Source organism: Gymnoscopelus microlampas, assembly GCF_963454915.1.
Source record: "Gymnoscopelus microlampas genome assembly, chromosome: 10".
NCBI classification, from domain to species: domain Eukaryota; kingdom Metazoa; phylum Chordata; class Actinopteri; order Myctophiformes; family Myctophidae; genus Gymnoscopelus; species Gymnoscopelus microlampas.
In genome coordinates, this window is record NC_139947.1 from 36,968,122 (window position 1) to 36,984,235 (window position 16,114).

Below are 16,114 nucleotides of genomic sequence, written 5' to 3' on the forward strand. Positions count from 1 at the left end.
GCCACCACGAATAACTTTTATTGCACCAAATGACTTCCTCTTCTTTGTTCTTGTCTTTTTATGGGCTATTCAGGATCCGAAACAACAGACCAAGCAGTGTTGCACGTTTAGGCAGCAAGGATTCACCCTATTGAAGCAATCAATTCAATGGACCAGTAGGCAGTACACATCGACAGTATTTGAGCAGAAAAGCCAGACGTTTTCTATAACGGTATTGATTAATAAAGATCTCATGCATGTTAAACGTGGCAGTGTGAATTATACTAAGCTGCGTTTATTGTCAGGCAAGTGTTGCGAGTTTTATTTCAAATTTAATATGGCTGTGTGCTGACTTAAAAGGTCATTAAAAAAAAGCTATTTTCGTCTATTTAAAAACAATTGCGTGGGGAAAAACACGTGCTGTTCGCTGTGTTCTACATGGACTGTGGTCTAGCTTACAATTCATATTGTACAGTTCATCGAATAAGCTCTTTGCTTTTGTCCCATGGTTACAGGAAAGACCTCTCTAGTCATGTTCAAACCCATCGTTCACTGCTCTGCATCTCTGAGATAATTATTAGTTCCATTTCCCTCCGCTCTGTCAAAGGAATGCCAAGGAATAATTTGCGCAGAACGAGGATCATCGCATAAGTATTTTAACGTGTCACATATTTGGAGAACGCGCAGCTCTCACGTTGAGATTCCGCACCTGAACATTTTGTTACTATAAAATAAAAGACGGTACCTGTGTGAGTACAATCGGCCTCTAGTGGACCAGAGAAGCGTGTCGAGTTGGTTGGCCCGTTAAGGCTTTTTGTCTGACGTGGGTTGGACAGTCTCATAACTGATTAGATTATTTCAAGAAGGTGGCAGCAATATCTTCTCAGACGCGTCTCTTTATGTGTCGACTGACCCCGCATGCGATTCTCTCCCCTCTTTGTTTATTCCCCTACTTGCAGTGCAATGCTTTCATTTCGGAGCCCTTGAGATTGCTATCGCTGTTGCAGGGTTTGCTGCAGTTAGTTGTTGGTGAGCTGGGGAACCTCACTTGTTTTATTGCTCTCACAGAAGAGAGAGACCATAAACGCATTCTTACCACCTCCCCCTCCCCCCCAGTTCAGTGCAAAGGCATGATAATTGCTCACATGCCATATAATACAATTACTATACACTTAAAAATATAAAAAAGTAAACATTAAAAGAATGTTAGAACATCGTTTGCATTGGTGGAATACACTCAAAATGCTTGTTCATTTGAATGATCTTTCAAATTTAGGGGTAGGGGTAGTGCGCTGTGGTGCAAACAATCCACCCTATAGTCTAGTTATTGGTCCCCGGTGGTGCTGTTTATTTATTGTATTTTAACGGTGGTGTTAAAATTAAGGGAGTTGCGCGCGCGCGCACACACACACACACACACACACACACACACACACACACACACACACACACACACACACACACACACACACACACACACACACACACACAGACACACACACACACACACACACACACACACACACACACACACACACACACACACACACACACACACACACACACACACACACACACACACACACGAACAAGCACTCAAGCACACTGCGTCAGACAGGTATAGGATGTTAAAAAATAGACATAAACGTTCCCTGATGCAGACCCATTTGAGATAACATTGGATTTAACTTAATGTTTCCATGTGTTCTGTTCATATTTCTACTGTGGAATCCCCTGTAGAATATTCCAGTTGAATGACATGAGCTCCATTTGGCACTTTTCCCATTTTATAAATATATCACTGTCCTACCTACCGACCTTTAGCCTCTACTTTCTCATTGGGTTACGGGGGCTGTGGTCTGTTAGTCAAAGTAGGAAGCAACGTTGTGTTTATCTGCATTTTAGCACTAATGTAGCTCTGAGCTAAAAGCTACAGTTTCTCCTCGACTCCTGGCTCTCAATTGGTGGAGAACGGTCAGCTGACGTTGTCATATTGTCTCTCACGGAGCCAAGCCTCAGCTATAACACTCGGGTTTGTGCGTCTTACCGGAGATTGGAAATTAATAATATTGAATCCTCAAAGTAGACCACGGCCATTGAAGAGAAGCAGAAAAGTGGAAAAGAAGATCTCCGAAATAAGGTGTGGTTGGTTGGCAGACAAGGAGAGAAGATTTACTGAGGAGGAGATTGAAAAGAGAGCGATAAAGAAGTGGGGAGAGTTAAAGAGAAGGGTTACAGGACAAGGTATGAATTCGTATTTCGCAAACCCGTCGCTCTCCTGCCATTTATCGGGTGGTCAAGACGTTTTGCCCAATGTGCCCCTAAACTCCACCACCTATGACACAGTCAGACATTTTTCGTCGTACGGTGCTGCTGTGACCCAAAATCGGATATATGCACCTTTCTACTCTCCTCAAGACAATGTCGTTTTTGGGTCTGGCAGGGCACAGTATGAATATGGATCAAATGTATTTCTTCAAGACAAGGACGTGCTCCCCAGTTGCAGGCAAACAACCATGGGACTCAATACACAAAGCCACATTGCTCAAGAGTACAGTTTGGAACAAGCCAGGGGAGCTCAAGACCAGAAAAGCAACGTCCCGATCTACCCGTGGATGCAGCGAATGAACTCACACAGCGGTGAGTTTTACTACGACAAATAAATTAAGGAAATGGGCCAGTTTTACGATATGTCTTACCAAGAGAGGAAGTTACTTTTTATGGCCCCATAAACCATTACTGTATTCCCTCACTTCGTAGATAGGCCCTTTCATGTGCAAACAAACAACTTTCGTTTTAAGAAAGGTTCAAGAGAACCGTCAAATTCAACAGCATTTGACAGATACATTGTTAATAGAGACGTTATTATTTGAGATACTAAAACAGAGAGGTGCTGAGAGAATAGAATTGTCTTAAAAATGTCTTCCTTTTTTTTTTTACTTCATGGATTTATGACAGACATCGACTTTGATCCCCTTGAGGCAAAAAGAAAAGTTTTATTAACTGGCCTCACATGACTATGTTTTTACACCATGAGAGCCCTAAAGCCTCATTTTTTTCATATCAAAAGGTGATGGCACTATTTATACATTGTTTTAATACATGACTGGCCTGATTGTATCTCATTTGCTTCCCTGCAGGAGTCGGCTACGGGTCAGACAGGCGCAGGGGACGTCAGATCTACTCTCGCTACCAAACACTGGAGCTGGAGAAGGAGTTTCATTTCAACCGCTACCTGACCAGGCGCAGACGCATCGAAATTGCGAACGCGCTTTGTTTAACAGAACGTCAGATCAAAATCTGGTTTCAGAACCGCCGTATGAAGTGGAAGAAAGAAAGTAATCTGACCTCCACGTCGGTGGCTGGGAGTGAACAGACAGCAGTCTCTCAAGAGGAGGAACCGCGCAGCGGCGCGGAGGAGGGCAAAGACGAGGAGGAAAAGAAAAAAGAATGAGATAAAAAAGAACAAATACGAGATATTAAGCCCAACATAACTACCTATTACAATCTATGGACCAGAGACTTCACTGCATGATGGTTACCTTGCCGCTCTGCCACTAATCTCCTATTGATCACGAAGTGTTGAGACTTTACTAGAAACCTAGATTCTTTGTACACAAAGAATGGACCATGAAATATCCGGACAGGGGAAACGCAGAATGAACTTTTCATTTGACAATGTCACATTTGTGTTTGTGGAAAAAAAGAAGTGTTAATTTCAACATATCCCCAAAATGAAAGCAAAGTCCCTATATTTACCCCCACACCCCATCCATCACTGTAAACTTTATCACTTTAATCACCTCAGAAACTACAGTGTTTGCCATGCAGGCTTAACTCAAACATTTCCATTAACATTCCACATATGAAGGAAAAAGGATCGGACGCACACTTATTTTATCACAGTATAAATGTATAGTACTTGAAAACGTCCGCAGAAAGTGTCTTGCATAATCCTGGAAGTTGCACGGGATGAAATACACATCACACAACTGAAATGCCTGTATATATTATTCAGAATAATACTCTATTATGTAAATCCTGTGAGGACTTACTGTATGTGTATTTAGCCGCTTTGATAGACGCGTCATAACGCTGCGCTTAGTCCTTTTTTGACCATTTGAACACAATAGGCTTTCCTTGTGAGATGGATTTGTACACTAGTAATATTTCACTTTTGTTTGGGTTTACGAATTCATGTTTTGTCATAATTGTGTATCATGGAATAAAATATTTGTAAAACTTTCGCCCTCGTCCTGTTCTTTTTGGTGTCTGGCACTTCCTAATATGACACAGATGACCGTATAAAGTGGGGTGGCTTACACCACTTATCCTCTCGCTCAATGTGAAGTGTTTTTTATTGGCCAGCAAAGTTATCCTAGCCGTAGGTATATACTATAAATAATTATTCTGTGTACAAATACCATATAAGCGAAGGGCACGTGTATTTATCAGCCAATGTTGGCCCTGTTAAAGCCCCATAGCCTGCTGGATTAAATGATCAACTGTAATCTGTTTTATTTAAATCATGACATAAGGTCAGAGTTATATTCTATTGGTAGCGCATTATTAAACTCCAGTGTGGTTTTCTAAACTATTCAGGTGCTAATTTAGGCATAATTATGTATCGCCATTAATTCTCAGTGCATCAGCTTGTGATCTATTTATTATGGCGATGTTGATAATCATCATAACGATACATAATAACAATAATTGTAATTGTTATTATGGTTGATGTTGTTGTTGTTGTTATGATTATTAGATTGTTTTTTTGGGACATTTGATGAGTATGCATTAATACCGCATGTGTGGGGCACGCACACGCGGCCAGGGCTGGGAGCCATATAGACATACATGACCGCCCTGCCCCATACCAGACACCAGATGACGCTCTTGTCTTACTGTCTTGCCCTTTTTTCGCCAAGATCTCTGCATGGTCTTCAGCAACCAACAGCTCAAAGTTTACCGGACACGTTTCTCCTATTCATCAATATCCCCATTGAGTATCAAGCCAATTTATGACTGGCCAACATTTGCACGTGATCCCATACAAATACCCCATATTTGGGCAGCCGCACGTCGAATCAAGGGGAAAAAAAGATACCATAGCCTACCCCACCTATAAATCGTGGATTATTTTTTAGGACAGACAGCTCGGAATTTCCAAAGGGCTACCAAGAAAAGCTATGATCAACAAAACAACGAAACAACCGATAAATAAGCTCCAGCCCTCTCTGTAAAAAAGAAACTATAGACAATACTTGAAAATGAGCTCTTATGTCAACAATTCCATTCTCAGGCAAACAAGCGAGGCAACTTCTTGTAACACAATGTTTAGTTTTGATAACTGTGGTTCTTTATCTGGGCGTCAGTCCAGCCACTATGAGGGTGTTAATGTCAGCGGAATATTCACTTCTCCAGTCCCCGCGACCTCTCTTGAACGGGAGGAGATGAAAACTAGCCTGCGTGGCAATACGGATATTCCTCTACCGTCAGGACCACCGCTAACAATGGTCTCCAGCAGCTCCGTGGACGCAAGTGGGCTCAACTACGGCAGCAGTAATGTGCTGCTGGGGAAAGGGATTGACAGAGACATGGAGCGGAGCGAAAAATCCAACGGCAACAACGCCGAAGAAAACGAAAGGAAAGTCGAGAACATGCAGGCGGTAAAACGACATACAAATTTGAACCAGCACCAGGACAGTGAACAGCGGCCACAGATTTACCCCTGGATGACAAAACTACACATGAGCCACGGTAAAGTTTAGCTTATTTTTTGTTTTCCCTAAAAAAGTGCGACTAAGTATAAGATGCTTGCCGCCTTAGCCCCATTCTCTCTTTCTCGCTGCAACTGTTCTTTTGCCCATTCCCATTTTTTCCTCTTGAGTTTTATAGGCCAAACGCAGGAAATAATAAAAACTCGCGGTCATAAATTTTATGACAAAGGCATCCATTGCTCGTAAACCTGTTCTGTTATGGTGAAGAGGTGATCTGCGCGGAGATTTATGGTTGCATAATTGGATAAGAGAACTAAAATGTGATAAAATTATGAAATGATATTCCTATAGATTCATGTTCTATTATTAGTTTCTGTCGAGCTATAGGCTCTACTCTGCTTTTTAGTCAAACTAGCCCTATATTACATTCCTGCAGGCTGTCTTTGAGAGAAGGTTTAGCCTTAAATTGAACTCTGGGAAAAACCAATGCCCTGACCCAATCATGAACTTTTAACCTCGAAAAGCTTTTGAATAGGCATGCTGTTATTGAACTGGAACCACTGGTTGCCTATACACAGTAAAACATTCTTAGTGTTAAACTCATAGAGCGTATAGGCTATACACATGGAACCAAATGGACCCGCAGGGGTGTCCATTTGGTTCCATTTGTACACTCTCAAGAGTAAACATGAACACTCAGGATTTTACAGTTACACAGGCTATAACTTACAGACAGACGTTGTCCCCGTTTTTCAAGAAAATACTTAAGTTTTGCCTCCTCGTGAGCCAACATGTATATGAGGTCTCTGTGAATATTAAGTTCAGCAAAGTTGGGCCTGTTCCCTCCACGCTTAGCATGTCAGTACTCGAACAAACCAAAGAAGGAATCCTGTTATAATCACAAGCAAAAAACAGTGTCTTCATTTTTGTTCACTCTCACCGTTTTTTTTTTGTACCATAAATGTATATATTTTTTTATACATGATTTTCTCCATGCACGCGGAATGCGCCAGTCTCAGGCCCAGAGTTTTAGTATAGCCTAAAGGCCAACTGATTGTCATTTCTCTGCCCTGTTTTTTATCTCCTTGCATTTTCATTATGCATTGTTATAACAACATATCACACATTAATTGATAATACATTGTTTCATATTTTTTGGTGAGACTGCAAAGCTAACCGATTTTAATACCACTTCAGAATCGGACGGTAAACGGTCAAGAACCAGTTACACCCGCTACCAGACTCTGGAGTTGGAGAAAGAATTCCACTTCAACCGGTACCTCAGTCGCCGCAGGCGCATAGAGATCGCCCATACCCTCTGCCTAAACGAGAGGCAGATCAAAATCTGGTTCCAGAACAGACGTATGAAGTGGAAGAAGGACTCAAAGATCAAAGTGAAGGAATAAAGTGCACGCCGAAACGTGGTGGTGTACATATATCCCACACTGCGGAGTGTTTTGCCTGACCTCCGGATGAACTGCTAGGAGCAATGACATCATGACACGGCGCTATGTGCTTCATCACCAATTATGTGTCAGTTGCTGCAGTTTGGGACCTAATGTATTGAATATCACTCAGTTTGATCAATCGGTTTACATTTCTAAATTAATTTGCTGCCCATGTGATGATAACCTTACTTTACTGCATGTAGGGGCCATGGGTTGAGGGGAGTTGGGTCCTATATGCTGCAACTCTTTGTTAGCTTATTGCAGTGCATGGAAGGGCTAATATACAGTACATGCCTCCTAATATTCTATGCTGTCTAATTAGGGCAAGAGCAGGACAGGCTGACTGATACCCCCTTGTCATTACTACGATGGGAGCTGTTAGTAAAACAAATCAAATCAAAACATTCATGTTTCTGTGGTGGTGAGTTGTCACATAGGCAACAGTTCGTTTTCCACTTGTAAAACAATGTTTTTTTTGTTTTGTTTTTGTTTTTTAATCTAATGTGTTGCAGTGCATACAAAGTTATGGACGTGGTGCAGTGTATTTGTGAGAGGGTTTCTTTCTATTGGTCATATGAAATCATCTCCAATGCCCTTGTGAATCTAAATCACTATGTATTGTTCGACAATTGTATGTGAATTTATTGTTGTAATGTGCAATGGAGCCACTATACTTCGCCTTGATGGGGCTTACTGTCTGTGCCTGAGTTACACGAGGCCTAGATACATTGATAGACAGCACATTTTTGTTGATTGTAATCAATTAAAATTTGACAAATTAAAGGAAATTATTTTCCAGTGTTTATGTGTACCCATTTATATTTTATTTTATTTTACACTAGACACTACATTTGCTAATTATTCGGGAGCAAATTCATGACATCACAGCGCAGGTTAATGGTATAATTAGTTAGTATATACGGTTTTATGACCTAAAACACGATGCGTGCTTGTTAACGGGCTAAAGTTTATTGTTTATTATCGTCGGGTTTTTGGTGTTTATATTGCTGACTGTACCATCAATGAATGAGTAATCTCTGTTATCATGATCGTGTCGTGTCATCAAGGCTAAGTTAAATCTGGTGCAGGCAAGGCCAACTCCATTCATGCGGCTTGTTGAAAATTTACGGCATTGTTCTTGACTGACAAACGCACATTAAAGTTTAAGGCCCTAATAAAACTTTATTGCCCCGTCTCCACCACCACGCCACCACAGACACACTCCGTTTCCTGTTTTGTCAGGGTAGGAAAGACCATAAGCCTGTGATAACACTCTCCCACAACACAACACTGATGCAAAACGCTGGTTTCCTGTGGCCGTGGACTGACGCGCCATCACAGCCAGGCCAACGGCCATATGGCAACTTCATGACATTTACTCTGATCTTTGAGGCTGCGAGCTATATTGTAATTAAACTAACAATATCACTCATTAGGCCTATACAAACTACGGTGCTATTTGTGTAGCCTATGTTTGCAACAGAGCAGCCCATTCATTAGGTGACGCATTCTTGCCCTAGGTTGTGAAATAAGCCCTGTATAGCCTTGTTAGCAGCACTTGAAGAGAATAAAAATCAACTCACCTCTCAAACTAATAGCTTCCTACAGACCCTCCATGACAGTTAGAGAACTGGCTATACCGCAGAGTGCACTTTTCTCTGCGCACCGTTAGGCCTAAGTTCCTAACCTTATGTGGACAATGTATTGAAACCCGTTTTTTGTATGTCTTTCTTTTAGCGTATTTTAAAGTTTACAAGGTTACTTATGTCAATTGCCCCAAGCAGGGCCTGTGAATGGTGCATAGGAAGCACGTGGTGTCATTTAAGTGGGTTTTATGGCCTGGAAGAGCTGACAAACCTTCGATATATACACATCATATATAATCTTAACTGTCCGGAATCGCAGCTGCCGGCATCCCCTTATCTGAGGAAGAAAGGGCTTTGTGGCAGTGAGGGTGCAGTACCTTTCTCCGGACTCTGTGGGTTAGTCGAATGGTGCGGGCCGGAACATATAGGGGCATCGGAGCTGTAAGCAGTAAGTGCTATTTTAACTTTACCCAATAGCTTAGGCCACAGACTTCAAACGGTTCCGTTATTTTGCGCTATAATATGTGTCATGTTAAAGAGTTGTTTCCGTTTTGTCTCACAGTAACACGAATTTGATCACTGTGTCATTTATCAGCATGCGAGGCTATTCAATTATTTACTTAAAATGCCACCTAATATGATTGCGTAAGGTTTATAGGTAGGCCTACCGATTTTTGTTGCAGCTATTATTAACGTCTAATAAGTATTATTCATTTCAAAATCTGAAATAACAAAATAAATATAAGAAACATTCATAATAATATTTGGGGTTCCACAATTAAATCAATTAAATTCTAACAATCATGAAAAAAAAAATCCGCAGATGTTTATGCTGCATTGCAGCTTGATAAAATGGGACAAACTAATGGTGAATTTCTTTCGTTCATTAGACGACACAATTCATTAAACATTTTGACAACGCCTGAGAGACCGGAGTCTAAGTGTTGCAACAGTTTGTTTTGCATGGCTATATGGTCCAGTCTGTAAGCAAGCCTTTGCTATAGGATTGTGTGGAAAATCTAAATTCAACGCGAGCTTTAGCAAAAATCATTTGACATTTACCTCTCTCTCTCTCACACACACACACACACACACACACACACACACACACACACACACACACACACACACACACACACACACACACACACACACACACACACACACACACACACACACACACACACACACACACACACACACACCTGTGTAAACTGTTGAATGAGAACTCCTCCTGGCCCATTTATTTTTGAGTACAGTATAGGAAGGGGGTGAGTTAGTTTGTTCTGAGAATAGTATGGAATTGACTTTGAAATAGTGTGTTGCCACAATATGTGACTGCTGCGCTGTGCAATACTGTAAAGGTTGCAGAAGGGTTGGAAAATATTTACACTTTCCATACATGAGTTCTTACAAATATTCACAAAAGGGTCTTATTGACATTGATAACTTTATTTTAAAACTGTAATAACGTGTTGTATTGGGTTTGAGAAGTGGCCATGGGTATATGAATTCCATGTATTTTATGGCCAGGTGAATATCTTCATTCTATGGCATATTACACATGGGAGCATGACATATTCAACCCCAATCCACCCAGTGAAGGAATGTTTCATTTTCTTGTTGACAGACATGACCGTTTATGCATATTTCCCCTGTATGTTATTCCATGTAATGCATTGTTCCAATACAAAGGTATTGAATTCCCAACCACCTCACTGTCCTTGCTTGCTTGCTGATTGTCGAACTCACAACGGGAGATATTACCGAATTGATCAATTCAAAGACTGATGAGGCTATGTGATCTTATAAGCTCAATAGTTTTCTGTTGCTCTATAGGGCTGCTCATTTAATAGCCCATATGTCTCAGAAAGCAATTGAGCTTACAAATGCCATCTTTTCTTAATCAATGCATGCACGAAGCTGCAAATGGCATGGTCGCATATTACATCTTTGGTTCAATGTGGCTTAATTGATAGGACAAGTGGTATAGCAGGGTTGCAGGTTCTGTTCCCATGAGACTTAGCAGGCAGTAGTGTACATTACTATTAGTATGAAATAGGTACCTTAAAGGCTTAAAATGGTTGGATATCATCTGTCATTGCGTTGCTACACACACAGTGCATACTGTGTGATGCATTCTCTGGTGCAGCATGCAGCCAGCGGGCCAAAAGTTCACTTTGAATTGGATGCTTTTCAGGTGTGATAAACTATACACTTCCAATAGGGGGCACTGTGTAACACGCTCCTGTGAGGGGAATACCCCCATGGGGCAATGTGTTTTCTGCCTGGGTTTGTGTTCTTTGCATCATATGACTCATTTTTGTTCTTTTGGGATGCTCATAGGATGGATGCAGGATGAAAGTCTCCCTAAGAAGTTAAAGAAACATGATAATATTTTCTAGAAAGTCATATTTCTCATTTCCAATCCTCAGTGGTTGTCTAGGCTATAAATAAACGTGTGATGTGAGATCAAGTTAATATGATCTAGGCCAGCATTGCATTGATTTTATACAGAGGTATTTGTCTCTGATGTTCATCAATGAGCATATGAGGTTCGTTCGGGCGATCGCATTTTGTGATGGTAGTTGAATATTGTTTATTGTTTCTTTATTAGGCCTTTTTGGGCATTTCAGTCAATCAGTCTTGTTGTTTCTCTTAAGTTATCCAACTTTCTAGCACTATGTTTAATGTTGTAGTTCTCCGCTGTTTAATTATTTTGTTTGACCTGTGGAAGTGACATCGTCATTATTCAATCAACAGAGGTCATTTCCGGGTGAGCATAGACTTCCCTTTGTTTGACAGCGTGCCTGAATATGAAGCATAAAATCCTATTACATAATAGGTCCTTTTTTTAGACTAAAACTTGAATTAATTCCCAATGTTATTGGTCAAAGTCGCAATTTCCCTCATTATCTTTCCAAAGTGCTGAAGTCCAGGGATTTCTATTCATAGCACGTTTGCCCAAGGAAATACCAAATGCTTGTAAATTTAGTTTTTAACTGTCTGAAAATGACCCGTCCTAAATTTCTCTCCTCAGTCCCAGTTCTGCAGGAGCCCACACTTGTCAAACCTTTTTCTAGGGCACCTCCCTTCAATTAGGCTAGATAACAGAGGTGAGATCAGAGGCAAGGGGAGAGATAGGGGATCATTAAGGTGAAATACTGATGCAATACTACAAAATAGTATAAGTTATTTTCTATATTTGAAAATATATACTATGAAGTTTAAAATGAAATGATTTATGATTAAATCACTTATTGATTTTGAACCGCCATTTGATCTTAATTTTCTTTTCAGACATTATAGGGAGCTTATATAGGCTACTCAACTAAAATTAAGACAGTTGTTGAACTACATTAATTAACCATTTATATTTCACATATAGTCTAGCTTACTGCATTGTTTCCGAGACTACAAATCACTGAGTATATTAATGTATGTCTGTGGATTCTCTTTAATCTAGAAATCAAAATCGAATGATTTTGTAGATTCCATTATTTTGGAAATATCTTTAAAATCCTCACCTCGGCATTTCGCATGCATTTAGATTTAGAAAGGCTGGCTGAGAGAGGACCGATTTAGAACTTATATTTGCGGACACTCTTGATCTAATTTCGTCTTTCCCCTCTATGTTTCAGACAAAATCATCGGGGCAAAATGAGTGCGAGCTTGGATTCATCAGTAAGTGCTGTCCGACGCCAACATATTAACTCACGTGCACCACAACACTTGCATTTAGGGGGAATAATTAAGTGTTTTGATAAGGGCCTATAGGCACACAAACATCTGGCTTAGGTGACAACATGGATATTGATGCCTCATCTTTGCAACATATTTCGTTAGTCGTTCCAGTGTATTTACACACAGAGATAATTATATTACAGTTGAGCTACGTTTCAAGGTCATTTTTGTATATCGAAAATGCATTTATATTTTAATTGAACACATGTTACTAATCCAAATGTTTTGATATACATTGTAGTAAAACTAAGTAAAGCTGACCAAATGTCCACAGTAAGCCAGTCCTTAGTGGAAGAGCATGTATAGGCTACATTCAAATCGGAAGTTGCAGGTGAACTTCATAGCATTTGCATTCAGATGCTCCTGTAGGCTTTAATGCACCATCCTTTGTTTATAGTGACCTGCAGGTAGACAGTAAAATACTCTGTGTTAATGTATCCATTTGTAACCCCTGAGTGCACAAATCTAACCAAATGGACCCATTTGGTTACTACATTTGTACACTCTCAGGGTTAAATTGACTTGCCAACTCAACCCAATAACCTGCGTTAAGTACTATCGATCACCTGGTTCCGTATGAAGAGGACTGGTGCCTTTTGAGGATTCGAACTTCGACCAGTCTCCGCATTGCATTCAAACCTTTTACTTTCAATCATACAGCAGTTTATAAATGATACCCTTCTCCAGTGTGAAGGCGTCAAGGCTATTGGGTCAAGGAGTTTGCTTAAAAGCTTATTCTAAACATTTTCATCAGGATATTCTATTCTGCCTTATACAATATTACTCTATTATAAGCCTAACTGTTTGCTCCCAAATTAGGAACTGCATGGACCATACACCACATTAAAAACCGCCATGCCCGGTCAGACCAACAACAGCCTATGTGGGTTTTTCCCCCTGATTTATTTTGTTTGCATTTGTACATATGTGAACACGGTTGTATGGCTGTTAGTTTGCAAGGAAAGGGAAAAGCTTAACTATTCCTCGAATGAACAAATGAAACATCAAATTAGTCCGGCCCGAGGGCCTCATTTTTTGTACTTCTACATTATAACTAGTTATTGAACTAGGTGCAGAGATCTGAAAGCCATTTGTGGGGGGAAAGAATTCATCGCTGTTTCCCCATCAATAATGCTTGGCAGTGAACTATTGGAGCCAGTCAAACGCGAGGGGTGAACCGCGGGTCAGGCTGTCTAACTAATATTAAAATGCGTCCGCGCCAGAGCATGGGGCGCGAGGGGAGTTCGAGGGGCGTGCGTGCCGTGCATGCATGCGGCTCTTTCACACTGTTGTTGGGTTGAATTAAAAGAAAAGAAGGGGGGAAAACATCGAGCATATATTTAGAGAATGTAACATAGTGAAATGATCATACACTAAAATCCCGAGTGTTCATTTAACTCTTGAGAGTGTAGCCTAAACAATCATGTAGCCTACACAGTAAAATCTTGAGTGTTAATTTAACTCTGAGAGAGTATAAATGTAACCAAATGGACCTGTAAGGGTCCATTTGGTTCCATTTGTATTCTCTCAAGCCTATATGCTAGTTATAGATGGGCGAATTAACACTTAGGATTTTACTGTGTAGCCTATGCTAGTTATAGATGGGTGAATTAACACTGAGGATTTTGTAGATTCCATATAGCCTAGAATTTTTTTTTCATCTTCATTCTTCGTTAGCCCCCTGTTGGTTAAAAATGGATCTAACTTTCAATCAAGAAAAAAATCGGTTAAAGTCATATGCAGAACAGCTAAATATTTTTTTTCTCTTTGTAAGGCATTTGAAATTCCCACGTGCATTTGCACCATAATCAATTCCATTGATTCACCATTTGCGCATGTTTGCTGTTTTTAATAACATTGAATCAGGTCACATGTCTGATATTACATTTTTCATCCGGGCTTTTCTCATTAGCTCCCAGGATGGCAGGCAGAAAGGTTACCGAGCGGTCAGTATGGTAATAGCAGGCACCAGAAATCGTTGGGAACAATGGAAACTTATTTTTCATCTACGCTGTCACGCCGTCCTTTTGTATCCGTGGTGTTTGTGACTGAATATTCATATAGGAGCCTGCACCTCAAAGGCAGGGGTTGAATCTGGAGAAAGACCCCCTTATCCCTTTACTCAACGCAGTGTCTCGCGCGCGCGTGTGTGCGTGTGTGTGTGTGTGTGTGTGTGTGTGTGTGTGTGTGCGTGTGCGTGTGCGTGTGCGTGTGCGTGTGTGTGTGTGTATGTGTGTGTGTGTGTGTGTGTGTGTGTGTGTGTGTGTGTGTGTGTGTGTGTGTGCGCGCGTGTGCGTGCATAGCCTACCCATGCCCCCACTTTTTTTGATTGTTGAAAAAGCCTCCAGATAGTCGTGTGAGTATCCAAAAAAAGTAGCATTTTTAAAATTATTAATCTGTATAGACTAGTAATAGCATGTATGTATGTTTCCTTGGAAGCCATGACATGATGAGACGTCTATAGCATAAGGACCTTATGCTAAGGTGCTGTATTGTTCTTTTTGCTGTTTATTTTATGATGTTTCTTCACACAAACACTGCTTTATATGGCGTCCCTGAGACAATAATGCACGTCCGAGAGAGATCATCTTCCTTGCGGAGTCCGAACGCTAAACACATTAGTTGTCTATATGTACCCTGTAGAACCGAATTTGTGTGAAGTACAAATAATCGCAAATACGTCTCTACAGGAATACATGGGCGACTGAAATACCTCGCCTGCCAACGGACCCCTCTCCTCTCCTCTCCTCGGCCCACCTCGGCTCTCTAAAAGCTTCTCCTGATACTGCATACTGCATAGCCTGCATCGGTGTCATGCGTATAGCTTAATAGCAGCCGATCTACAATATGAGCTTGTATATCTGCTATTTGTCTAAGCACTTGAGGTGTGCAATAACATTGTCACAAAGCGTATAGAGTATTCATGCTTTCTATAGTTAGGCCATAGTCTGTCTGTGATGCTGTGTGTGTGTGTGTGTGTGTGTGTGTGTGTGTGTGTGTGTGTGTGTGTGTGTGTGTGTGTGTGTGTGTGTGTGTGTGTGTGTGTGTGTGTGTGTGTGTGTGTGTGGCTACTATGTGTGTCAGGCCCTGTAAAACACGTAGGATCGTAGAGGTCGTTTAAAAGTGACTGATTTACGGTTTTTATTGCTCTATAAAACGCCTCTAACATCCTTGCCAGGGGTAATAGAAATGTCATGCGCGTTCTGTACACACAGGAAAAGACATAGAAGTATACCGTTTCCCGTCGTTTTCACCGTATTATGTAATTATGGGCTGTGGAAATGGAGACCTCAGTGCTTTGAATTTCGTATCATGATGACCGATAAGATTGTCACAGTGGCTCCTTATCTATTGGAAAGACAGTAGTGATCATTTCATATCTAATACCTTGCCCACTAGGCTACGTTATTATTATTATTATTGTTATTATTATTAGGCTATTATTATTATACTGTAATTATTAGCCTACACAGTAACATCTTCTGTGTTAATGTATTAACTCTATGAGTGAGAGGTCATTTTTGCCACACAGCTACACAGTTAACACTGAGGATTTTACTGTGTTGTTGTTGTTGCTGCTGCTTGTTTTGATTGTCTTTGCTCAAGATGAATCTCACAATGCAGCAAACTGGTTAAAGGC

At 40.7% G+C, this 16,114-nt stretch overlaps 3 protein-coding genes across 4 annotated transcripts in view; all 3 read left to right on the plus strand.

The window, feature by feature from the left end:
* Positions 1-16,114, plus strand: part of LOC311053078 (homeobox protein Hox-A2b-like) — a 40,176-nt gene that overhangs the window by 4,600 nt on the left and 19,462 nt on the right. The window contains exon 2 of one of the 2 annotated variants that reach the window (XM_084068468.1): positions 12,372-12,414. The exons of the other annotated variant lie outside the window; for it this stretch is intronic. The gene's annotated coding sequence lies outside the window, so the exon portion shown is untranslated. The remainder of the gene's footprint in view (positions 1-12,371; positions 12,415-16,114) is intronic. 2 annotated transcript variants of the gene reach the window in all.
* Positions 2,070-3,690, plus strand: hoxc6a (homeobox C6a). The gene is made up of 2 exons (XM_084068473.1): positions 2,070-2,619; positions 3,120-3,690. Exons 1-2 carry the CDS (start codon positions 2,226-2,228, stop codon positions 3,431-3,433), a joined length of 708 nt encoding a protein of 235 aa, XP_083924599.1. The 5' UTR covers positions 2,070-2,225; the 3' UTR covers positions 3,434-3,690.
* hoxc5a (homeobox C5a) lies at positions 5,149-7,877 on the plus strand. Its single transcript, XM_084068474.1, has 2 exons — positions 5,149-5,736; positions 6,894-7,877. Exons 1-2 carry the CDS (start codon positions 5,247-5,249, stop codon positions 7,100-7,102), a joined length of 699 nt encoding a protein of 232 aa, XP_083924600.1. The 5' UTR covers positions 5,149-5,246; the 3' UTR covers positions 7,103-7,877.

Coding starts and splice junctions, on each gene's coding strand:
- hoxc6a (XM_084068473.1), top strand. CDS start 2,226: ATGAATTCGTATTTCGCAAACCCGTCGCTCTCCTGCCATTTATCGGGT. Junction 2,620..3,119: donor GCGAATGAACTCACACAGCG/GTGAGTTTTACT, acceptor GCTTCCCTGCAG/GAGTCGGCTACGGGTCAGAC.
- hoxc5a (XM_084068474.1), top strand. CDS start 5,247: ATGAGCTCTTATGTCAACAATTCCATTCTCAGGCAAACAAGCGAGGCA. Junction 5,737..6,893: donor AAAACTACACATGAGCCACG/GTAAAGTTTAGC, acceptor ATACCACTTCAG/AATCGGACGGTAAACGGTCA.